Raw genomic sequence first — 22,795 nt, 5'->3', positions numbered from 1 at the left:
CTCCCTCCCCACTATGCGGTGAGGAGGCTCGACACAAATGTGTGGTGAGGAGAAAGTTAGGGTGCCCACCTACCATGCCCCGGGAACCGAATAATAGTCTGTAGACTCTACACACCTCTTTATTGGTTTCTTCCTTATTAACTAGCATTGCACCGGTCCGAGGTGTTTTTGCTTCTACTAAACATAATTTTTCGGATCCGCGAGCAGTTATTCTATGAGTTTGAAATACCCATATCACCATTGTGTCCAACTACTCAGTATATAAAATTAAAACGTGAAAGACCAAAATAAATTTTTGCTTAAAGTCGAAGGTAAATAACAGAAATTTTCCCTAAACAAATACTTGGTGAAACAACTAATTCATTTTCAGTAAAAAAATATTCCAACAATGCCTAATCAAGCCTTTGAAAAAGATAAATTTAATCAAGGATTCAAGAACTATACTGCTACAACTTTTAAGTGCACTACCCCTGAATTAGATTAGTACTTGTGTGTCAAATTAGTAGCACCCTGGACAGATCAGAGAGAGTGAGAGATCAAGTAGTAGTTAACATGTTGAAAGGTTGTCTTGAAATCCACCCTTCATCATCAATGTAACCTATGCTAGTTAGCCACGTCAACGTTTTCCGATCCAGCCTCGCTTCCCATTTCACGCGGTTCGAAGTGTTTGATCCCATCCCGTGGCACTCGTGCTCGGCAAATGTTAGCATATACCTGATTCATCATATGCAGATACAATAAGTAATATGAAGAAGAAAAACTTCGATTGGAGCAAGAAACTTGCTCTTTGCTCACAAAAAAGTACAACGTTTGTGAGAGCAAAGAGAACTTACTCGCGACCAAGAACGTTGCCCCAAGCATCCCACCCCTCAGGAGTAACAATGTCCGAGAGAGAAGAGTTGTAAAAGACGACTCTGGCATACTCTCTCCATGGCCGGCCCAAATAGGTCCGTCCAGTCCCAATCACATTACATCCCTTAAACACAAAACCGTTCGTGTCTTTCGGGTCCGACCTACCTTGTGCTGTTATGAAGCCCGCCAACCCGTCTAATGCTTCTGCTATTACTGATATGGTACATCTCTACAAATAAAGGAAATGAAAATCTCATTTACTAGTACTTCTTTTAAATTTTTCAAGCAAATGAATTACCGTTTATAAGTGCTAATAAACGTTGCTAATGCCTAATGTATACGTGTTACCTCATAAATAGATTGCCCAGCACCAAAGACGAAATCAACAGCTCCTTGAATAGAGCAGAGCTTGAAGTAGTGTCTGCCTTGGACATCCCACAAAGTGTCTTGCAACCCAAAGAAACCGCACCGGTAAAACGCCGATTTGTCGCCGGAGATCATTGCCGCCACTGCCGGGCTTATGGGGTTGGAACCCGTCGGAGGATTGTTGTACGAATTCTGTTTCAAAGTCACAAATAATATTAATTGGTCTGGCGGACACGAGAAAGCTAATAAATGTTTGTCCTTCATAAGGTCGCATATTCAAATCTCATGAAGGCCAAACATTCCAAACCTTAGATCACCGAAGGGTTTGCCCAATGGTTGATTTCAAGGGCCCGGAATTAATCGGGCGGCGCATAAGCTGGCCGGAACATCTGGTTATCAAATCAAAATTTAAAAAGAAAGTGGTATATAGGGTTTCTCTTACCCTGAAAGATATACTTTTGGCAACAATATTATCGGCTTGAGAGATGAAAGTAGGGCTCGTCGTGATTGAATCGTGACCTTCCCAAACCACATTGGTCTTTCTCTTCCCTTCTCCTTTGAGGTAGATGTATGGCTTGTCAATTGGGATTGAAACCTGTTCTCTGCTTTCAAGAAAACAAACAAGTACACTGAGAGGCAAAATTTCAAAATAGTACCTGATCTTTCACACAAATCACACATAGGCACTTAATCTTTTAATATTATCAAAAAAAACACCCAATTTATTTAAAATCCATAATTTTCCACCAACCGTGAACTTTTTACCCAAAAAAAGACGGAAATGTTGAAATGGCCTACATCTAGTCATTTGGAGGGAAACCAATATATATTTTGAGGGGGAAAACACATTACACTATTGATTTCTTCTGCCAAGATCCACATGAGGGCCATGGAGTTTCAATGGTTTGTTATATATGGGAGTGATGCTTATAAGACTTCATCTTGGTTATTGAAACTGTTTGTTTTTGTTGAACTGGTTATTGCACATTTTGGGGATCAAATTTTTGTGTTATTTCTTTCGGCAGAGCTTGAAATGGTGTGAGACAAATGAATGAGAAGAAGGAGATGTTTTGGGATTTTGGGACATCCCCATTCTGCTTAACTTTTTCTATAACTTTTAGTTTTGTTCTTATTTGAATTTTTTTCGTGTTTATAAGTTTTGCACACAAAAAAAATTATATATTTACCAAAAATTTTGGGGAAATAGTAATTTTTTTTGATTTAAAAGTGGTTATTTCCTAAAATATTTGAATAAAAGTAAAAAAACTAATGTACTTTTCTGATTCGTCTTGTCGAGATGAATCATTAAGTCACAAAAAGTTGATGCAAAACTAACAAACGCGAAAAAAAAAAGTCATAGAAAGAGTAAAAATAATTGTTATTGGAACTTCATGGTGGGAGAAATCAATAGAGTAATGTGTTTTTCCTCCAAAATATATATTAAGAGTAAAAATAATTGTTATTGGAACTTCATGGTGGGAGAAATCAATAGAGTAATGTGTTTTTCCTCCAAAATATATATTGGTTTCCCTCCAAATGGCCAGGTGTAGGCCATTTCAGCATTTCCATATATGTTTTTGGATGGAAAGTTAATGGCAGGTGGAAAATTGATGAGTTTTTAAATAGGTCAGGTGTTTTTTTTTATAATATTAAAAGGTCAGGTGCCTATGCGTGATTTGTATAAAAAGTCAGGTGTTATTTTGAAATTTTCCCACGTTTAGACAAAAAAGCGTTCTTCCTGTTTTATGCATCGAATTAGAGACTCGGGGTGCTGTAGTGTACCACCGCACTACACGTACCACACTACACGTGTAGTGCGTCCAATTCGGACGGTTTGGATTTTCATCCAAATAATGGACGGCTAGGATTAGTAGGAGCTCAGATTAAATCTGAGCCGTCCGTGCTGAGATGGACGGCCGGATTGGCCGCAATACACCATGTAATGCGGCAGGTGCACTACAACCCCTCCTATTCCTGGAATTACGCGAATCTATTGTTATAAATTAAAATTTTATACTTTGAATATACTTGACTCAAGTTCATTCAAAGCTATGAAAAATAGAGGTACAAACATAAATTAAAAAATTATCTTCCAAACTTCCGTCCTCAACTGACGGCTGTAGCCTATTAATAAGAAAGTTTCTTACCTCTTTCACACAGAACGTGAGAGTTCATTTCTCGTCAGGAATATAAGTACTTGGTGTGGTGGTTAACGGTACCCATTCTCTTTAATGATAGGCTAGACATAAATTGAGTGGAAAAAAAACTTCCCACCTCCCAAAAATTTCTCCCCCTCAAAATCCCACTCCCACCCCTTCCCACGTCTCTCTCTCTCTCTCTCTCTCTCTCTCTCTCTCTCTCTCTCTCTCTCTCTCCATTCCAAAAGCCCCCTCAACTTTTCGAAATCATTTTTGTTTCTTGCTTGGACTACTAGATTTATGTTCTGTGTGGTCTACGAACTGCTACTCAATCAATTAGTTTTCGTGGCAGAAATATTTAGCGAGTTTAAGAGGGAAATATGCTGTAAATTTATTGATAGTTTTACTATTTACTTAGAAATAATGGCCCCTTAAATTCTTGAAGACTACGTATTTATTAAATTACCTTCTACCTTAGAAGTAACCACCACAACATGGCATGGCCCTGCGTATTACGTAAAATAACTCCATCATTAATTCGAAAGTAGTTTCTTTCTATTTTCAATAAATATATACGTTCATATGTATGTATGATGTATCAATGCATAGTTCGTCGCTTCGCCCCTGGGAAAATATGTACAAGGCAAGAATAAAAACCGAAAGTCAAAAATTTACCTGTACTCGCCGGCCTTGATATAAACACAAATCCAATTCCCATTGTTTGAAGGAATCGAATCAATAGCTGATTGAATGGTTGTGAAGTTTCCTTGCCCGGATTGATCAACATAGATAGTTGGGTAATTTGGTGGCACCCCTGCATTGTAAAATCTGCGATGCAGTTGACGTCTACTCGCAAACCCAAGCCCGATGAAGAAAAAGAAAAATCCACATATGAACCAACCTCGGAGCAACATTTCTTTCCACTTGTGTACTTGTCACAGAAAAATTCAATTTCGTAGCACCCAAAAGTGTTTTTTTTTCCTTAAAGTGCCAGAAGGGTTTTGGAGGAATTTGAAGAAGAAGAGAAACAAGTGTGTGAAATAGAAGAGGAAAAAGGCAACCCATTGAAATTTATAGTGGGGGAATTTAGTGTGTGAACTGAAAAAGGGGAAAATCAGAGGGTCTATGCATGGTATAGTATTTTTGGAATTTATTGCTTGATTCTTAAAATCCCTAAACAGAAAATACTTAAATTTTGTTTTCCCTTACTGATTTTCTGCCTTTGTTTTTTCCGGTTCAATATCAACGTATTCACATTCCTTTTATTCTCAAGAGTTATGTAAAAAGGAAATGATGATTTACAAATGCTATTTTTGGCTGTCATTCCAATTTTTACCATATGGGAGAGATACTGGTTATTCTTAATAATGGAAAATTTGGCTGGAAAACAATAATTATGGGTCCGGGGTCGAACTATTTTTGTAAATTTGGGGGGAGAAATTAGTGCCATGGACGCAACGGCGGCTCCAGAATTCTAGTTGACAAAATGCACATATTTACATTTGGATAAATTAAAAAAAAAAAAGCTGCTGATTTTGCCAAAATTTGGTCTAGTTTATTTTGTTTGCTTGAGCTATTGTACCTACTTACTCACAAACTTAAGCGATTTTTCACTTACTTTGACCATGTATGAATGATTCAGTGCCGGCAATATTAAGAAAAAAAAATACAATTATATAAAAAAAATGAAATTTTTAATGCATTTTAATTTTGAATCAAAAGAATTCGCTTGAACCCCTTAGAAACCCAATAGAGCCGCCCCTGCATGAACGTACAAAGAATATGGTATGTGGATTTTGCAATTATTCCACATACTATGTTCATGAAAAGGCTTCATATATATCTCCCCACCAGCTCATAAAACGGTTTGGGAGCTGGAACTCCAAAAGCTACACAAAATGACACTTACATTTCCCTCGCGAATATATATATGTGATATCACGTTAAAGTGCGAAAATCATTACCCATTGGCTCGTCGTCGGCGCCATGTACCTATCGGCGATCGTCCAAAACTACGCTCAATGTTATCTTCTTAAAAATTGCATGGACGTCTTTGATAGGACAATCGCCTCATCCTTGTAACCGTTCTTTGCACGCACCTTTCCTCCTCTGGCTCCGTGCTATTCGGGGCCGATTTTGCTGACTACGTACCTTGGAGTGAGAATCATAGGTTAAATTGTTCATCGTCGGTATTTTCTGATGGAGATGACCGTCGATGTGTAATTTTGTATCTTTATGCTATAGGATGTAGTTGTGATCTTGTTATAATAGATGCGCCCGTCGGGTCTATTACAAAACAGCATTAAAATTTAAAGGAATTGATTAATTATGCATTAATGAACAGAAAATTACAATAGTAGACCTGCATACCCAGAAAAATTATCAGAAAATATTATAAAGTTAATTTGATGGACCAAATATATTCTGGATGCGATAGGCATACACCAGAATTTTATGAGGATTTTTTACCTTTTTTTCCAAATAATAAAAATAGTGAAAATTAAAGATCCAAGTTCCTAAAAGCGTAAAAATTAAAGGTCAACAAAACTACCTTCTATATTGTGTCCCTTCCACTTTTCAACGAATATCATTTGCGTGTACCTGCGGTGTGGGAGCTGGGAGGACACTCCGGTCGTTGTGAGTCTTGTGACCTCGCGATCTACACCAGGCCGGATCGCCCTTCTCTCTCTCTCTCTGAATTTCTTTGTACTCATAACTTGTTTTCATGTATCATGAAACAAATGAGAACACAGCTGCTTTGGCTAAGGAAGTGGCCTTGATGCATAGACTATTTTACGATCTATCGTTCCTCTCCGATCTCCTCGACAATTTTTTTGTTATGCGAGTCCCAATGTATAAATACTTGACCATCTTGAAAATCTTGTGTTATTGGAAATATAGTGGCTATATATGGTTTCAAGAAAGGAAAATATGTAAAGAAAAAATTTCCGAATTACCTATAAAAAAAAAAAGAAGGAAAAAAAGTAAAGGAAAAACCTCACTAAGTTGAAAGTTTATGACCAAAAGAAATACGAGGACAAGAAAATTACAGCAATCCACCAACTGTTCCCAATACATCTGTTTCTTTGATTTCTCTTATGATTATATGTACATGCCAGTTGTTAGTAGTAATATTTTACTTTGATATTTGTTACTAGTATCTTAAAATGTGGAACAAAATATCAATCGTTTTGCTTTAGATGAGTGGGCTACGTGCCATAGGAACAAAATAAACTTACCAGTGTTTTATTACTTGATGATATAGAACCAAGTTTTCCCCAAATGAAGAGGTTTTTTTTTTTTTTTTTCCATACGTTTAGGATAGATCCATTGATAGAAGAAGAAAACAGTACGTCATTAGGAAGGGGATACAAGTACGTCAAGTATGCACCTCCCTGCATTCTGGGCTACATCATGCGCCACAGAATTGTCATCACTCCGAAAATTCACTGTCATCACATCAAACATTGCACATAGCCTCCAAAGGGTGAGAAAGTCCCGCAAAGGGGAAGAAAGCTCGCACAAGGGTAGGACAAACCAAAGAACAATGATCTCCCAACGGAGGCCACACAAAACAAGAAGAACAATCCTCCAAATGGAGGCGGAAAGCTACAATCTGAAAAAGAAAAAAGAAACAACCAGTCAATAACTAGTAACAAGTCACCCAAGTTGCCCACTGAGTCGAACTGAGTTAAGGACGAGTCGCACCATCATAGACCATCCTGACGCCAAGACCCCAGCAACCTCAATCGCAAAACCCAACTCCGACGATCACGAGCAGCACAACAAACAACCTCTAGCGACCACAACGGCGAAAACTAGTGACAAACCTCTGGACAATGCGGTGGAATCGTTGGAAAAGGAGCGACGGACAGAGACAGCTGGTGCTGGTGGTATGGGGAGGAGGATGATGGGGATGATGGAGGAAGAGAGAGAGAACTCTCACATCTAAGATCGGGAGATCGCCCGCTAAGGGAAGAAAATCCTAGGTAGGAAGGGAATGAGGGAGGAGGTGGGGGCGGCTAGGGTTTGGTGGCGAGAGGAGAGGTAGAGGGAGAGAGAGAGGGAGAGGGACAGCAATTAAATAATTCCGAAATGAAGAGGTACACAACAATATGCACAATATTCTACACAACATGTTCACGTGTCAATGTCTCATTGGTAGTTAGAAACTAGCGAACCATCCAGTTGCCAATTCGAAACTACAACATAAGCATGTTGTTCAAAATGTTGGATATGTTGCTCGTAACTTTCTCAATTGAAAAACGTCGTCCCGAATTCTTTATTTCAAGCTGACAACTAATGGCATTATTCTGTGTATAATGCAGGCTTGGAGCACATGGTTTGTGAATTCGCCAATAGAGTATACAGATCAGATGATAATATCCTCAGAACAAAAAAATCAGCTCTGAAATTTCTCCACCTGCTCCATTTTGAACTCCCATCTGTAATTTGATAACTGGTGTCCGGCCCAATGGACCCACTAATCCGAGAAATCAATCACTAGCAATAAACATACCAGTTATCTAACAGAGAGAACAGAACACATTCGCTCAACATTTAGGTATAAAAATTACTCGGAAATATAGAAAAGATGTAAAACATGAGTATTGAAGTAGTGCCAAAAGGGTAAAAAAAAAAAAAAACAAATAATAGGTACTAAATGAAAACATTTCAACTATTTTCAAAAAAAAAAAAAAAATGAAAACATTTCAACTGGAATTCTACTTCCACTTGACAGGATGCAAGCGCTATCAGATAACAATGATTTGTCTTAAACCATAGGTGGCTTCGTAGGGGCCCTTTTAAGTCCGGCTGAATCGGAGGACTCAATTTGCGACTGGAGGCAGAAACTAACAAAATCGTTAAGTCAGAAAACTGGCAATATCCCTGGTTCAGTACTTGATGGGAGCAAGGATGTCAAGCTGGGGACCAAGTTTCTCCTCTGCAACCTTCTCAGCTTTGAGCCTCAGTTTCGTCAACTGCTTCTTCCTCTCATATGTCACCTGAGATTTTTCCTTCCTCTTCTTCTCAAGTTCCTGCAGCGAAAACAGAAGTAAAAAGGATTAATCATCCAATGGAAGGCAAATGCCAAAGTAGGTTTCTCATCAGTTCAGCTATAGCTCAGAATAGCATTTAACAGTCCAAGAGTAGTCAAGGTTCACGCAAACACGTAAAGTGCATGCGAAGCTATAGTCAAGTTAGTGACTTCATTACATGAGCGTGCAGTGGAGACGAAGGCAGTCTTTGGTTCCAGTACTAAACAAACAATTCTTGAATACGATTCTACCAACAGAATTTATACACAAATCTAATAAGATAAACTAAAGAAATTTCTACCCAACTTTAAGAACCCCAAAGCAATCAAAATCACCATAAGCAACAGATGTCAAAAAGAAATTACACACGGAAAAACCCAAACACCAAAAGGGATCGATACCCGTAAAAAGTTATTCAACTGCTTTGACATAAACCCATAACCCATTATACAGACTGTCCGAATAAATTAAAAAACACATACTAAAGACCAACACCCAGACAATCTAGGGCGTATAGGCTGTATAGCTTCAAAGTTCAAAGGGTCAGGCTAATCGCTCTATATTTAGAAGCAGTACTTCAGACAACTAAATCCAGCTCTCTTCCTTTTTTAATTGACTATATCCGTCTCTCTCTCCTTGTCAACACGTAACATAATCATTAACACGAGAAAACTAGACAGAAAACAGGCAGTTCTTCTGGTTCCATCAGCAAAGCAAAATTGACCCACAAACAAGAATGAGTAGCAGAAACTCGCCTTGATTGTGTCATAATGGTTCCATCCAACCTCAGAAGAAAGCCTTCCCAACGAGCAGTACTTATGGCCAGCTTGAAGCCTCAAAACCCTAATTTTGAAGAACCAAAAAGCAACGTGATTGATAAGCCAAAAACAAAGAAAGACTAAACAATTACATTACAAACATCAACATGTAGTACAATCTGTAACAGCAAAACTCACTTGAGAGCATCAGGGATGACCATCCTCTTTTTCTTGTCATATGGTGGTGGAATGCCCTCATAAGCCTTCAAACGAGCAAGTGCGGCAGCACCACGCTTAGTCTTATGAGGAATCATACTACAAAACAATTACCAAATGAAGTTAAGCAAACCTGTAGTTTTCCACAAGGATACCCGAAAGGCTTATAAGTGTTTCTCCTTTACCAACAAATCCATTACAATATGCCCATATCCAAACCTATAACCCCAGTGGTTTTTGTTCTTAAATGAAATTGATACAAGAGTTTCTCAAAGACAACGCAACTAATTCGACAAGCCTTTGCACCAATACTAAGGTTGGCTAAATGGATCCATTCCCCAAATTATTTGCAGTTGCTTACTAAGTTGGAGGTACATATTGTCTTTTGCTATTCGCACATTGTATATAAAGTTACTTAATTTGAAAAATGCCACTCCAAATTCCACGGAAAAACATGGGTACGTATCTGAAAGACAACCTAAACAAATATACACAAGGTACAAACTAGGATTTGGCATTTGAAGAGAGCATCAGTTTTAACAGCATAATTAGCAAAGAGTTATTCCCGATTAGCGTCCTCTTACCTCCAGATTACTTTCCCCAAGGATAGATTTTAAAAAATCTTTCTTTGAGTTCATTGAAACACTACTTGATTGATCAACGTGTGACATTCGGAATACTCATCACTAATGGAGGCCAAATGATCCCTGGATTGATCAGGAGATCCGTTCAACTGGTTAGAATCACTGAATCAGTTACTTGAACAAATTAGATTTTGTAGAGTGATAGTATTAGTTTGATATATAGAGCATCTTCAGCCCTTGCCCTTTTTGTACTCAAACTCAACATTTGAGTAAAAAAATACCCCAAAAATCACTTCACTCCTTGACTCAAACCTATACCAAATTAAGTTTTACTCAAATGAAGTGAGACACAAATTTGTACTCACTATGCCATTAATGAGCTTTTACTCAAATTTGTGCTTAGATTTGGATTTTCCCATTGGATTACTTTGTACCAAATGAAGCTTTTACTGTTGAAGATACTCTGAATATCGATATCAAACGCATCACCACCTTCCACAACTAACTAATTTCGTGGGTCCTTACTCCAGCAATAATGCTGGGGACACAACACCAATGACACCCGCCTGCGTGCCACTGCATGACACCTGCCTGTGTGCCACTGCATGATTGGTGGTTGCAAAGTAGTTTCAAAGTGGTTGTTTCCCATAAACAATCATGCAGTCCCCGCCACGCAGGCAGGTGTGGCTAGTGTTGTGGTGGAGTGTTGTGCCCCTAGCATTATTATTGTTACTCCAGTAACAGTTTTCCTTATATTCTATCCTATTAGACCAAGTTCTAATCAACATAAACATAATAACATATACCACGAAATGCGTGTCTGCGTGAGAGAGAGAGAGAGAGAGAGAGAGAGAGAGAGAGAGAGAGAGAGAGAGAGAGAGAGTATACCCACGAATGGTGCGCCAGAGGATCTTGGCGGGGGCGCGGAAGTGGATGGGTCCATGGGAAGGTTTGGTGTTCATCCTCTTACGGAGGAATCTGAGGTACTTCATCTTCTGACGGACGAGTCCGCCCGAGAGGCATATCTCCTCGCACCTCACCACCGCCACTTCCTGGCCGTTTTGCAGCTCCTTGCTCAATATCGACGCCAGCCGACCCAGCATGTGTTGGTGGCCGTCCACCACCACTTGCCGGGCGCAGATCCCGGATCCTGACACCATCGTAGACTAACCCTTTCTGCGGCGGCGGCGGCAGGGTTCAGGGGAAATGGAGGAGGGTAGGGTTTTCGAGGCGTGTCTTGTGTTACTTGTGTAGGCATATTCTCATATTTATAAGGTGTGTGGTAAGGTGGTTTGCTATTATACAATAAAACTATGGAAATTGTGTACAGCATAAAGTGAATCGCTTTCCGTGGGACCCATTTTGGAGTCGCACAAAAATTAACAGATCTAATTTATTTGTTTAAAATACTTTTTAAAGAATTTATGTGAAAAATAAGCTCAGTTGGATATTCTTAAAGACTTGATCGATTCTCCGCCCATTTTGTAAGAGGAAATTAAGCAAAGAAATGATTAAGCATATAATAATATCTAACTTAGCTGATTTTTAACAGTGATCCTTAAAGAAATAGTAATTTTTAATAAAAAACTAAGCGACTTCGATCATTTGTATTAGACCTCTAAGTGGGTCTATAGTGTACATTTGGTGTACACCAGGCCTCTTTTATATATTATACTAACCCGTTAAATAAGTCAACTGGCTTATTTTTTGTCCTTATTCAAATTATTTTCGTATTTGTTAGTTTTTTGTCAATTTTTTTAGAATTATTGCATTGTAATGATGAAAGGAATCTAAAAAGTAAAAATTTATGATCGAAATCTAATTTTTGTAATTTTTTACTTTTTAGATTTCTCTTGTCATAACGATGTAATAATCCCAAAAAAATTGACGAAAAATTAACAAATACAAAAATAATTTGAATAAGAATAAAAAAAAATAAGCCAATTGACTTATTTAAACGAACGGGATGACATTGTGATGTTGATGTCATCAAATTAACTAGGTACCTTCACCCAAATTGAACAAGAGTTTTTTTTTTTTTTATCCGCAATTAAACAAGAGTTGGCTCGAGTATTTTGTTCAATTTCAGCTAACACACAAGGCCATTTTTGTAAGGTCAATGGGAAATGATCTCAAGACAGAACAAACAACAAGAGAACACATAATACAGATTATTTTTTCTAGAAATTGATTTTAGCACTTCAAAAAATTGATAGGAGAACTCCAAAACAACGTCATTTTATGTATCAACACAGTTCAATTTTGGAGCCCCTTTATCAATTTTTGGAGTGCCAAAATCACAAACCTTTTTTCTTTTCGATAACCATAATAGAGACTCAGAGCGAACAAAAAGAGAACACATAATACTACTAGAGATTACTCGTACAATTAACTGCCAACATTTTTACTACTTGAAATAAGGATTGATCGAGCAAGTTCATGCTTTTCAATGGAAATCACCGAGAATAAAACTACAGTTGCAACGAGCGTGATTTACCTAGTTCAGTACAGGCAAAAATAAAAACAAAAAAAATAAAAACAAGGATAACAGTCCTCGAATCATACGCAATTGCAATTCCAATATCCGTCTTTCCCTATCATACTCGTCTCTTAAGTTAACGGATGAATCAACGAGGAAACACAAGCGAGGAAAACAGTGAAAGACCAACAGATTTTTTCCCAGTAGCAGCATCAGAGATGCCCACACAATTGCCAACGCCTGCTTTCTTTTTTCTCAACCACAAAGCAGCATAGTTTGTCCAATCACTGCCTTGGAACTCAAACTCTGCGAGTGAGAGTTAATTGATTGAAAACTGAAATCATGAAGTGTATTCGAACGGCTGAGGCGGCTGAGGCTCCTCGTCAACAGCCATGGCTGCAGCCGATGCTGAGCCCTGTTGTCCAGTAGCTGATCCACTGGTGGCTGATCCGGTGGATGAAGGTGCATCGGTGAGAGACAACACTTCTGGTTCGGTGGGACGCAAGTCTTTCACAAGAACAAACCCCGAAGGTGCTAACTTGATCGGAACATACCTACTTTCTTCTAGAAACTTGATGAACTTCTCCTGAGCAGGAACCACCCGGGCAGGGTTAGTCAAGATTTCGAAAGCTGGTTCAGGCTCTGCCTTTTTCTCTGGTGCTGGACTATCAACCTGCGGAGAGAGAACACAAGGTGAGTAGCTGAACAGGACGAGTGAAATATCAGCAGTCCAAAATGGCATGAAAACACAAAAATAGATTCCGATATTCTACATCTCAAAAACTGCTCCCTCGGACCCTTTTTGTCAGGCACTATTGGGGTCTTTAACTTTTCAAGGAAACATGCATTTAACGAACTTAAACTCACATATAAACATATCAAATACGGACATTGGCCTTCATCTACTCTTCCCAAAGTATTCACAATGAAGAATAAGGGGTATCTTTGGCAAATTAACAAATTTATGCTTAAGAGGACACACAAAGCGAGGAGGAACATACAGGGGGGCAGTGATTCAATAGTTAAATACCAAATATATGAACCTAAACATTGTGGGTTCACAAGTTGGGTCTATACCCAGCATTCTTCCCATGTCCAACAATATGGAGACTTAATTGGGTGCACTCACTTAAATACGCAGGAATTTACAGTGGCCACAGACACCCTAGCGTTCGCAAACCTAGTAGCATAACAAGACATTTGTACTCCAGAGGCCCTAGTTAGTAAATTAAAACCTGCATATGGTTAATCAAACCTACAAGCCTATGAAAAACTCAGCCTACAATCCTCTATGCTGTGGGTTTGAGTGGGGCGACAATCACTCTCTGCATTTCATGCCAAGGTTAAATCTTCACCCAAACCATCTCTCCCGGACACCTATTTATGGGTTTCAACTGTGTGTGTGTGTGTGTGTGTGTGTGTGAGAGAGAGAGAGAGAGAGAAATCTTTGTGCTACAAAATACGAAGATAAGATATACAAACCTGCATAGAATCCCCATCCTTATCACTAGTGGATTTCCCTTTTCCAGCATTTGAGCCAGCAGAAGACTCTGGCCCGGCTGACTTCTCAGCGTTAGCTTTCTGATCTGCCTCCTTTTTAGTAGCCCTAGCCTTGGCTTTTGCAGATATTGATAAAACTGCAGTCGGAAGTTTCACAGCCGAGGTAGTAGTAGGTACAGTAGTAGGGCGAGGATACTCAAATAGCGATGGTTTTGCATGTGACAAGAACTCGAATCTTGGAATTTTCAAGTTGTAGTTTAGTCCAATTAAGGCTGCGGGTGAGAAGGACAAGCTAATGAAGTAGATGAGGGGATACCAATACCAAAACTGGCTGAAAACAGCAAGACCGACAACTGCAGTAATTTTGTCATGTTTTGTTCTGGAAAGCAACTTTATAGTTACATTTCTTCCACCGGCGTCCAATATTCCAGAGGCCAAAATTGCTCCCATCTTGCTCATGGTGTCTTCATGCTTATCCAAAATGATTTTTTCCAACTGCCGCCTGGAATAACAACGAATAAGAGACTAAGCTAAAGAATGATACGAGAGAACCATGCAACAATAACTCACTCCATCTCTTAGGAGTTCCCAGCTTCTTGAGGTGACATCCATCACATGCATTATGTATCAAATTTATGGGCATTATTTCCAACATTGCCACTTTATTTCCCGGTTTCATACATATATTAGTACTATTTGGGTGCATGGGATAGTTTCGAAAACTAAGTAACCAAAAAGACTTTTTAAAGTGGGCTTTTCTTTCGTGATATCCCAAATAGTGAAGATGGAATTAAGGATAAAGACCATAATAGAAAAGAGTACAATACCTGAATGCTCCAACGCGAGAATCACTAGCTTCACTGATTTGAACCATCACCATAGCCATTGCTATTAAAGCGCCTTGACGAACAAAATCAACTACATCCGATGTCAAAGGCTCTAGCAGAGATATGGCCTCACTCAGACCAGTACCCGCACAGGAAATGCCAACTGCTAGTGCTGCTCCATACCGAACATGAGGGTTGTAAGACTCTGACAGCAGGGAGACAATACGAGGAGTCTGCAGCCACAGGTAGTGAAATCAAGTTCAAGGGGTACCAGATTAAGACAAGTAATGACTTGGGTAAATCTACAAAAAGAGCCAAACGAAATCTATAACTTGCAGTCAGGTTGGTAGAATTGTCTGATTCACAATTCCACACGAGTTCCAACCAATTTGATTCAAACCTTCTTGTTGAACTGGAAATTAAGGTTGTGACTCATTTGATTCATATGAGTCAATAGCATTTAATATGATTAAACTAGGTTTATATTTTTGTTTGCAAAATGCATAAATGATGTTGTTTCACCTCTATCAAACCAAACCAAACCGAGCCTTACGTCCCAATCACTTGGGGTCGGCTATCAAGAGAAAACAATAATCAATCAGCAGTATAGTTGAACACTGATTAGTGTAGTTATATTGCGATTATTTTGTTATAACAGCATAATACGTATATACATAGATCAGACTGTACATTAGACCAACTAAGTGATGTTCTAATTGAAGATCTGTTTGACAGAAATTGTTTGCTTTTGGAAGATCAACAGCATATGCAAATACACAAAAAGACTTAAACTACACGAAAACGCACACGACAAGAAACGGAAGACAATTGGAACCAGGTATGAGTTCTCCATGAATCCAAACAACACCAAATAATAGGTGCAATAGAATGCGTGCATGCACAAATAACACCACTACAAAGCTCTCGTTGATAGATTAAACTGTAAAACACAGTATTGAGAACAGCAATCACAAAAAGCACAACAGAAATACCAGATACCTAAGTTTCCCAAACAAAGAAAGAGATAAGAAAAAGCACCAACCTGTTCTGGATCCGAGTACAGGACAAACCCAAGTGCTAGAACAGCGGTCCGCCTGACATCATTGTTCACATCTGATACTGCAAAATGCAGCAGCTGACGGATTGCCTTGTTGTTTGCTGTTCCACTGTATGCTAATGCCAAGGCATACATGCCACCATAACGCAGAATGGGATCTTGATCCCGAGTCATCTGCTCAATTAGCGTGTCTGCTTCTTCTTCTCTTCCATAGACTGTGAGGGCTATCCCCAATGCCAAACCCCTGGAACAAGGAATTAGGCAAATAAATCAGAAGGAAGACCTATATACAAGGATCTGTGTTCAGTAATCGGATTACTCTAACTTCCAGGAAGAACCGCCACGATAGTCCCATACAACAATAAGAGCACCATTTAATCCCCAGTCCCTAGAATATGGTAAGTTTAAATTGCAAAATAAGCTTGCAAGGGGAATGCCAAACCAGTCATATCAGACATGGATCCCCTACCCTTATCCGAGTGTTCGACACGGGTACCTTATACATTAGTATAAGTCCATGTATGATAAGGGAAGACAGTAGTTCAAACCTCAGCATAACATGAAAGTCATCTTACCTGATTATTTTCTCATGTTGTGTCTCATGTGCATAAGTAAGCATTTCGGCTGCCTTCTCACTTGCAGTCCCAACCATCAGTAAGCCCATACTAATACCAGCAGCTTCTCCAGCAACGGCACTGTCAGTATAAAGCACATTCTTAATGTCGTCATAGACGTCTTCATCAGCAGTTCCAAGAGCTGCCAAGCCAAGACCTAAGCATGCACCATGCTGAATAACCTGCACCAACAAAAGTTTCCAAACAGGAATAATTTAACTGTTAACCACCATCTCATGTAAAAGCTTGAGCTGTCAGAAATGGGCAACTTGAAAATCATTCACAGCCTCAAGGCTACTTATTGCGATGTTATCGCGAAGTAGAACCGTTTTATCCCCCTTATCTATCTAGTGGGAAGTGAGGTTTGACATGATCCATCGCTTGCGCACACAAAATATTAGGTGGCTAACCACAAAATCATCTAAAAGATTGAGCTGTTAGAGGGGGACTGAAATTAATGGTGCACAAAGCAAGTAAGCAACTAAATATTGGATTGTAAACAACACGCACCTCCACATTGGTACTGCGTAGACTATCCCGCAGGAATTGTTTAATACCCTCGCCGTGGTTTGCATGAATCAAGCCTAGTGCATATAGAGCACCACCTTCTGAGTATGGACTACCACCACCACCGGCCCCACTCTGTGGCAAGTATGGGGCCATCAGTGATCTTCCCTGTTGTAGGTGGCCTCTGTGAATAACACCAAGCCCTGCTGTTGCACTGAACTTAGCCCAATTAGTAGCTCTGCTCAGCCAATCCTACGAGTTGTTGCAAATAATGAGGGTCAGAGACTCAGAATACATAAATTCTGCAGGGATATTCAACAAATGATTATAAGAGAACTACAGTTATAGTAAGTTCACCAGATTCTCCCGCAGAAATGTATCCACAGTTGTTCCAGCATGCATAATGGCATTGGCATATATTGTTGCACTGTGGCAGACACTATTTCTCATCTCTACAGACTGTTTTATTGTCTTAAGAATGAGAAGATCCGATCTGTACGCAAAATCATGGAATGGGTTAAGAAAATCTTAAATAAAGGGTCTTGCTAAAACAGGTAGCACATCTATACTCATTTGACACATTTCAGTACAATTTTATGCACTGTTGACAAGTTGAGCAAAGCACAAGAAATAAAGAAAGCCATAAATAAGTTCTTACTTGTTATGACTGTATAAAAATTGCAGAGTCAACTGTATTGAAGTCTCTCCGGACAAAATTCCTTTGATTTTCGTCAACCTCTCAGCATAAGTTGCTTCATTTGGATCTGCTTCTTGAACAATTTGGTTAACAGCTTGAGTTCCATCTGCCATTTGAACATCCTCAGATGCAGCAGCATTTCCATCTTGACCAGACTCTGATGCAGCAGATCCTTGCCGTGGAGGTTCGGATGGGTGAGACTTGGGACCAGAAAGCAGATTTTTCACATTCAGTAGAAAAGCTTGGTGCTCATTCTCGACCAGATCAAAAGCTATTTGAAATGCGAGCAGAGCATCATCCTTATTTTCAGATCGTAGAAGTTTTTCCAAGATGCTGGAAACACCCTCTGGTTCATCCAGTAACATCAGGCACTGACAGATGCTTAAATAATCAGGAGAAGGCAACTTCTGGTATACTTTAACAAGAAGATGAAGCACCTGTGAACAAGATCAGCGGAGGGTTTGGATTAGTTTATGAATAGCTCATCTCCTTCCTTCAAATTATATTTTGTTCATATCCATCAAGTAACTGGGAATAATTATCAGTTATATGCCGAAAAAAAGAGGGATATCTTCTTCCTTTACTATTTTAGTAGCAGTAAAAAAATTACAAGAGAACATAGTACCTCCATTTAAAGGACACAAATAGTACTAACAGATACCAACGAGGAAAACCAAACCAAGACAACAACTCTGTTCTAGATCAAAAATTAAATCAAGTTGCAGAAACCATTAACTATACAGAAACAGCCCACAATCACCTTGACAATTTTGTAATACCCATGGAGGTTTACAGTCCTGTGCAGCTAAAACATATGAGTATTTTTTGTTCAGTTTTTCTTTTTTAATCCAAAATATGAGTTTATATAACACACAAAGCGTGACAAACATAATATATACCCCTGTACTGACAGAAGGTAAAAAATTTCAATAAAAATGTGTGATCTGTGTGATCTTTAGTTTTCAGGCACTGCTCAGGAATGATAAACTTAGTATATACATGAGTACTGACTGAAGTAAGGTAAATATACTTGAGAAATATGATGCAGACAAGCAGCACTGAAAATAACACTTAAAAACAAAGACCAATTGTAGGCCCACACATCAGAGGTCACTATGGTATCTGGAAAATCCAAACTACCTAGACTGGAAAGGATTTGTTTCCTTTTTGAGATCTAGGACTCGCAAACAAATTCGGAATGAAAGAAGTCCACTGAAAGCCTTGGTCCTTGACTGATTTCTCTTTCATTCCAACTTCCAATTTTTGCTTTTTCATTGCTAGCAACTGTGGTTATAAACCTAAACTGGACAAGAATGATTTTGCTCATACCTCCCGGCGATATTCTCTGAGGTTCACATATGAATGAGAGATATTGATGCAATATGATAAGGTTGCATGAATGTTGTCACTCCTCGTAATTGCTTCCTCAAGCTTATCCAATCTTCGGCATTCAATGGCCATTCCTATTGCTTGTTGATATCTTCCGTCCAGGATACACCTATATACAGCAACGGTAAGAAAATAGAAGAATTCTACCACAACACTGAAGAGAAGAAGAAAATTACATACTTGTCCAACATTCTCTCCACGATTGCCTCCAAACGAGGGTCCATTTTGACGGCTTCATTTGGCTCTGCAGCCTTTGACTTGAGACTGGCATATTCATCAATAGCTTTGGCTGAGAGAAAGAACATGACCATCAGTAAAAACTCAAATGTGTTATTTCTTCCTATATTAACAATGAAAACATGAATTCAAACCATGATGATGAGGTTTAGCTGGCAATATACACCCTTGACACATAAATAATTAGAGGCACAATCAATGCGGAGTAATAAGCAGATATTTAAACCTCAAAGCAAACACAAAACCATAGATGTTGGAAAAGAATGAATGCAAGGAGGAAATTCGTACCAAGAAGGGTATGAACGTAATCCGACTCCTCAGAAACATCAAAAAGAGGACCAGCTCCAAGAGCATATGACAAGGAGTCATTAAGTTCAACCAAGTAATAAAAAACCTGTCAAGAGAAAGAAAGGAAAATGTGTTAAGAACATAAGAGCTAATTGAATATGCATATCAAGCAGTTACAATCAATGGCCTCAACAATGACCCTAGTTGACTCAAGACTCAAGTAATTGAAACTTAACAAAAACAAAGGAATCTGCGTAGCTATGAGAGAGAGAGAGAGAGAGAGAGGTGCCGGTGGTTGTGCTAAACCAACCAGAAGTCAGTAGGCCACCTCTAAACCCTATTTCTGTATAATGGAAGCAATAAGTAGCGCATCAATATCTTTCATAAGTTTGTATATGTCTACTAGGGCTCTCGCAGTAATTATCCTCCATGCTACCATCGCCATTACAAATATATTAAAAGCTCAAAGTAAGAGATTGGAAAACCAAAAAAAAAAGTATGTTAGTAGCACTACAAACAGGATGCCATATCACCATCTGTCCAGGGATTACTCCAAGTTTGAAGGCGATTATACCTGCCCATCACCATACATAGCAACCTGAGGCTATTTCATATGAATAGCTCTTCCTGCTTTTTACTATATGAATAGCTGTTCTGCTTGCAACACCTCTAACTTGAAAACACCGAAGATTGTGTGGGAAAAGAGTACATTACATATGCCAATTTCCAAAATCGAATCTGTCAACTTTATGCTAAAGTATTCAGCTTAAGTCGTTATGGACCAGCAGAAAACAGAAGACAGCCAAAATCGAATAAAAACCTCTACCCTCCAAAATTATTTTAAGAAACAAGAATAAAAAGAACAAATAATCTGGGAATCCGATGGGCATAAAAAACACAATTGCAGACAATTATATCAATATATCGAATAAAGAGAGTCGTAAAAAATAAGAGAGAGACAGCAGAGGCTAAACAAACAAAGAGGATGCACATAAAGCTATCAGGTAATGACCTTTGAAACAAGCAACGCAGCAAGCTGTCGTTGGTCGAACTCCTCATCTTCATACAAGCTTTCTCTGCATGAAAATCAACAGAAAAATTTATTTCTAATAACTAAATTGACAGAAATCTTTCATTGAAAATTGATTCTATTAACCACCCTGCTCCCCATTATTCCACCACTCCCAAATATGATCCCAAATCTCAAAACCGCAACCTTTTTCTATATCCAAAAGAATGAAGCTATGGAAAACAGGACCACATACATATTGAAATGCCAAACATCCTGAAAGGGTAAATTCTATAATCGACGAAGGGTTCATAGTAACAGAATGGGATAGGTCTATTTATCTTTCAAAGCTTGAAAGGGAAATACAAATCGTCACAATCATTGATGATTGCGGTAGTAATAATTGACTGTGTGCATACCATAATCCTACTTTGCTACAAAAGTCCACTTTTTTGTTTTGTATCAGAGATTTAGAATATCGCACTTCTACAACGCAGTTCAGGTTTAACCAGATCAAGGGTTTATATAAAACCTACAACCTAACCATATAGAAAACAACAAACAGCAATGTACTCTAAACATTTCAGATCCTACTATCAACCTTTTAACTGATAGCAATGTCCCACTCAATCAGTAATTCCTTAGTACTTATCCCTAGTAAAAAGGAGAGCGAATTCATCATCTCCATAATCAAGCACATAAAGAACCTAGGGGTTCTTCTTGAGCAATCAGGTGAAGAAAACTAACCACTACGGCACTACTCACTGAAGATATAAAAAAAAAAATCGATAACTCAGGTGTCCTAATCAGTCGGGACCCAATTATAGACTCCATATGGTCTGGCCCCCATAGGAGTTGAAAGCACCTGGGAGGTTTTGAACATGAGACCTTACGAGGGAGCAAATCTCAGGCCTGACCAACCCTTGTGGTTGACCATGCTAAAGATACCCTTTTTTTAGGAACCACCCCAGGCAGGGTTCGATTCTCCTTGGAGGCACTCGGGATTTAAGTGGGGGGCCATAGCGGTGGGTTGTTGCGCTAGTTTTCGCAACCAAGCAACAATACAACCACCCTATGTCCTGCCTAATAACATAGCATACAGGTTGTAGATAAACAAAAACGAGAATTTTGAGCTTAAAAATAGAAACTTTTCCAGTTACATTAAATTCAGCAAGATACCTAGCCCAATTCGATCAATTTCGTAGTTTTTTCTCTCTACAAACTCAAAACAAACCAAAAATCACAAAGAGCCTAAGAAACCAAGAGGGAATTGAAAGGGATTATTAGTTACATGATGGGAACGCTGGTAGAGATCTCGGGCCAGAAGTGGTCAACGAAGGCGTTGAGGAGAGACAAAGCGTGGAGCTTCAGAGAGGGGTTGCTCTCGTTCAGCATCGCCAAGAGCCCCCCCGCCGAGCTCACCATCGTCGCCGCCGCCGCCGCCATGGTCTTTGTCCAGCACCGCTAGAGAGACAGGTTCGTGAGAGTAGATAGGGTTATAAATTAGGTTAACTTATAGATTCGATCTGTGAGAATGCAGGGGTACGGTTAGGTTTTTGGAGGAGAAGAAACCCTAGGAAATTGGGAAGACGAGAGGAGGTGAGAGAACAGGTCGGTGAGAGAGAGAGGGAGGGAGGAGTGTTGTGTAGTATATATGGGGGCTTTTCTTGAAGAAGTGGCAAACCAAGTTCAGATTCACTTCGGATACGCCTCAATTGTTTGGATTATTTGCGCTGTGGGGACTTGAAAGTCGATAAAATCACATCACACCCCGTTAAGTTGTGCGGCAAATGAACCGAGCAACTCGCGAGTTCGGCTCGGCTCATTAATGCTTCGCTTAGCTCGTTTAGTAAATGAGTCGAGCTTGAGTTTTCAGTTCTTTCAGCAAACAAGCCGAGTGGAGTTCGACTCGTTGGAAAAAAAAAACTCGCCTCATTAAGAGAGACTCGTTTAGTAAATGATTAAGCTTAACTTGTTAAGGGCTCAACTCGTTAAGGCTTGAGCCGAGCTTGAGCTCAACTTTTTAGCTCGTTTAGACCCCAAGGCGTTACGTAAAAGATGAAAAAATCACTTATCACACCCCATCACGTTGTGATACAAATGAGCTGACCTCGGCTTGGCTTGACTCAACTCGTTTAGTAAATGAATCGAGCTCGAACTTGAATTTTTGGCTTATTTAGTAGATGAGCTAAGTTCAAAAAACAAGATCGGCTTGTTAAGGGAGGTTCGGCTCGATTA

At 39.2% G+C, this 22,795-nt stretch overlaps 3 protein-coding genes across 5 annotated transcripts; all 3 read right to left on the bottom strand.

The window, feature by feature from the left end:
- Nucleotides 1–283: 283 nt before the first annotated feature.
- On the bottom strand, nucleotides 284–4,379 carry LOC131318074 (probable pectinesterase 29). The gene is made up of 5 exons (XM_058347870.1): nucleotides 4,032–4,379; nucleotides 1,661–1,820; nucleotides 1,201–1,410; nucleotides 834–1,081; nucleotides 284–714 (listed from the first exon to the last, which is right to left on the bottom strand). The coding sequence occupies exons 1-5, from the start codon at nucleotides 4,268–4,270 to the stop codon at nucleotides 537–539; spliced, it is 1,035 nt and encodes a 344-aa protein (XP_058203853.1). The 5' UTR covers nucleotides 4,271–4,379; the 3' UTR covers nucleotides 284–536.
- Nucleotides 4,380–7,904: 3,525 nt separating this feature from the next.
- On the bottom strand, nucleotides 7,905–11,220 carry LOC131318073 (large ribosomal subunit protein uL13x-like). 2 transcript variants are annotated; one of them, XM_058347868.1, is made up of 4 exons: nucleotides 10,842–11,220; nucleotides 9,352–9,468; nucleotides 9,151–9,238; nucleotides 7,905–8,395 (listed from the first exon to the last, which is right to left on the bottom strand). In XM_058347868.1, the coding sequence occupies exons 1-4, from the start codon at nucleotides 11,111–11,113 to the stop codon at nucleotides 8,252–8,254; spliced, it is 621 nt and encodes a 206-aa protein (XP_058203851.1). In that variant the 5' UTR covers nucleotides 11,114–11,220; the 3' UTR covers nucleotides 7,905–8,251. The 2 variants fall into 2 exon arrangements, with proteins under 2 accessions (XP_058203851.1, XP_058203850.1); XM_058347867.1 differs by having other exon boundaries at nucleotides 7,905–9,238; nucleotides 10,842–11,214.
- A 1,116-nt stretch (nucleotides 11,221–12,336) lies between these two features.
- LOC131318071 (26S proteasome non-ATPase regulatory subunit 1 homolog A-like) lies at nucleotides 12,337–22,234 on the bottom strand. 2 transcript variants are annotated; one of them, XM_058347866.1, is made up of 14 exons: nucleotides 21,849–22,188; nucleotides 20,561–20,624; nucleotides 19,549–19,654; nucleotides 19,204–19,312; nucleotides 18,964–19,132; nucleotides 17,828–18,071; nucleotides 17,596–17,797; nucleotides 17,295–17,430; nucleotides 16,941–17,189; nucleotides 16,392–16,612; nucleotides 15,802–16,060; nucleotides 14,760–14,992; nucleotides 13,915–14,434; nucleotides 12,337–13,105 (listed from the first exon to the last, which is right to left on the bottom strand). In XM_058347866.1, exons 1-14 carry the CDS (start codon nucleotides 22,001–22,003, stop codon nucleotides 12,773–12,775), a joined length of 3,000 nt encoding a protein of 999 aa, XP_058203849.1. In that variant the 5' UTR covers nucleotides 22,004–22,188; the 3' UTR covers nucleotides 12,337–12,772. The 2 variants fall into 2 exon arrangements, with proteins under 2 accessions (XP_058203849.1, XP_058203848.1); XM_058347865.1 differs by having other exon boundaries at nucleotides 17,596–18,071; nucleotides 21,849–22,234.
- Nucleotides 22,235–22,795: the final 561 nt, after the last annotated feature.

This window comes from Rhododendron vialii, chromosome 2a, assembly GCF_030253575.1.
Source record: "Rhododendron vialii isolate Sample 1 chromosome 2a, ASM3025357v1".
Lineage (NCBI taxonomy): Eukaryota > Viridiplantae > Streptophyta > Magnoliopsida > Ericales > Ericaceae > Rhododendron > Rhododendron vialii.
Note: the sequence above shows the minus strand (reverse complement) of the source record. Positions and strands in the feature narration are given on the sequence as shown.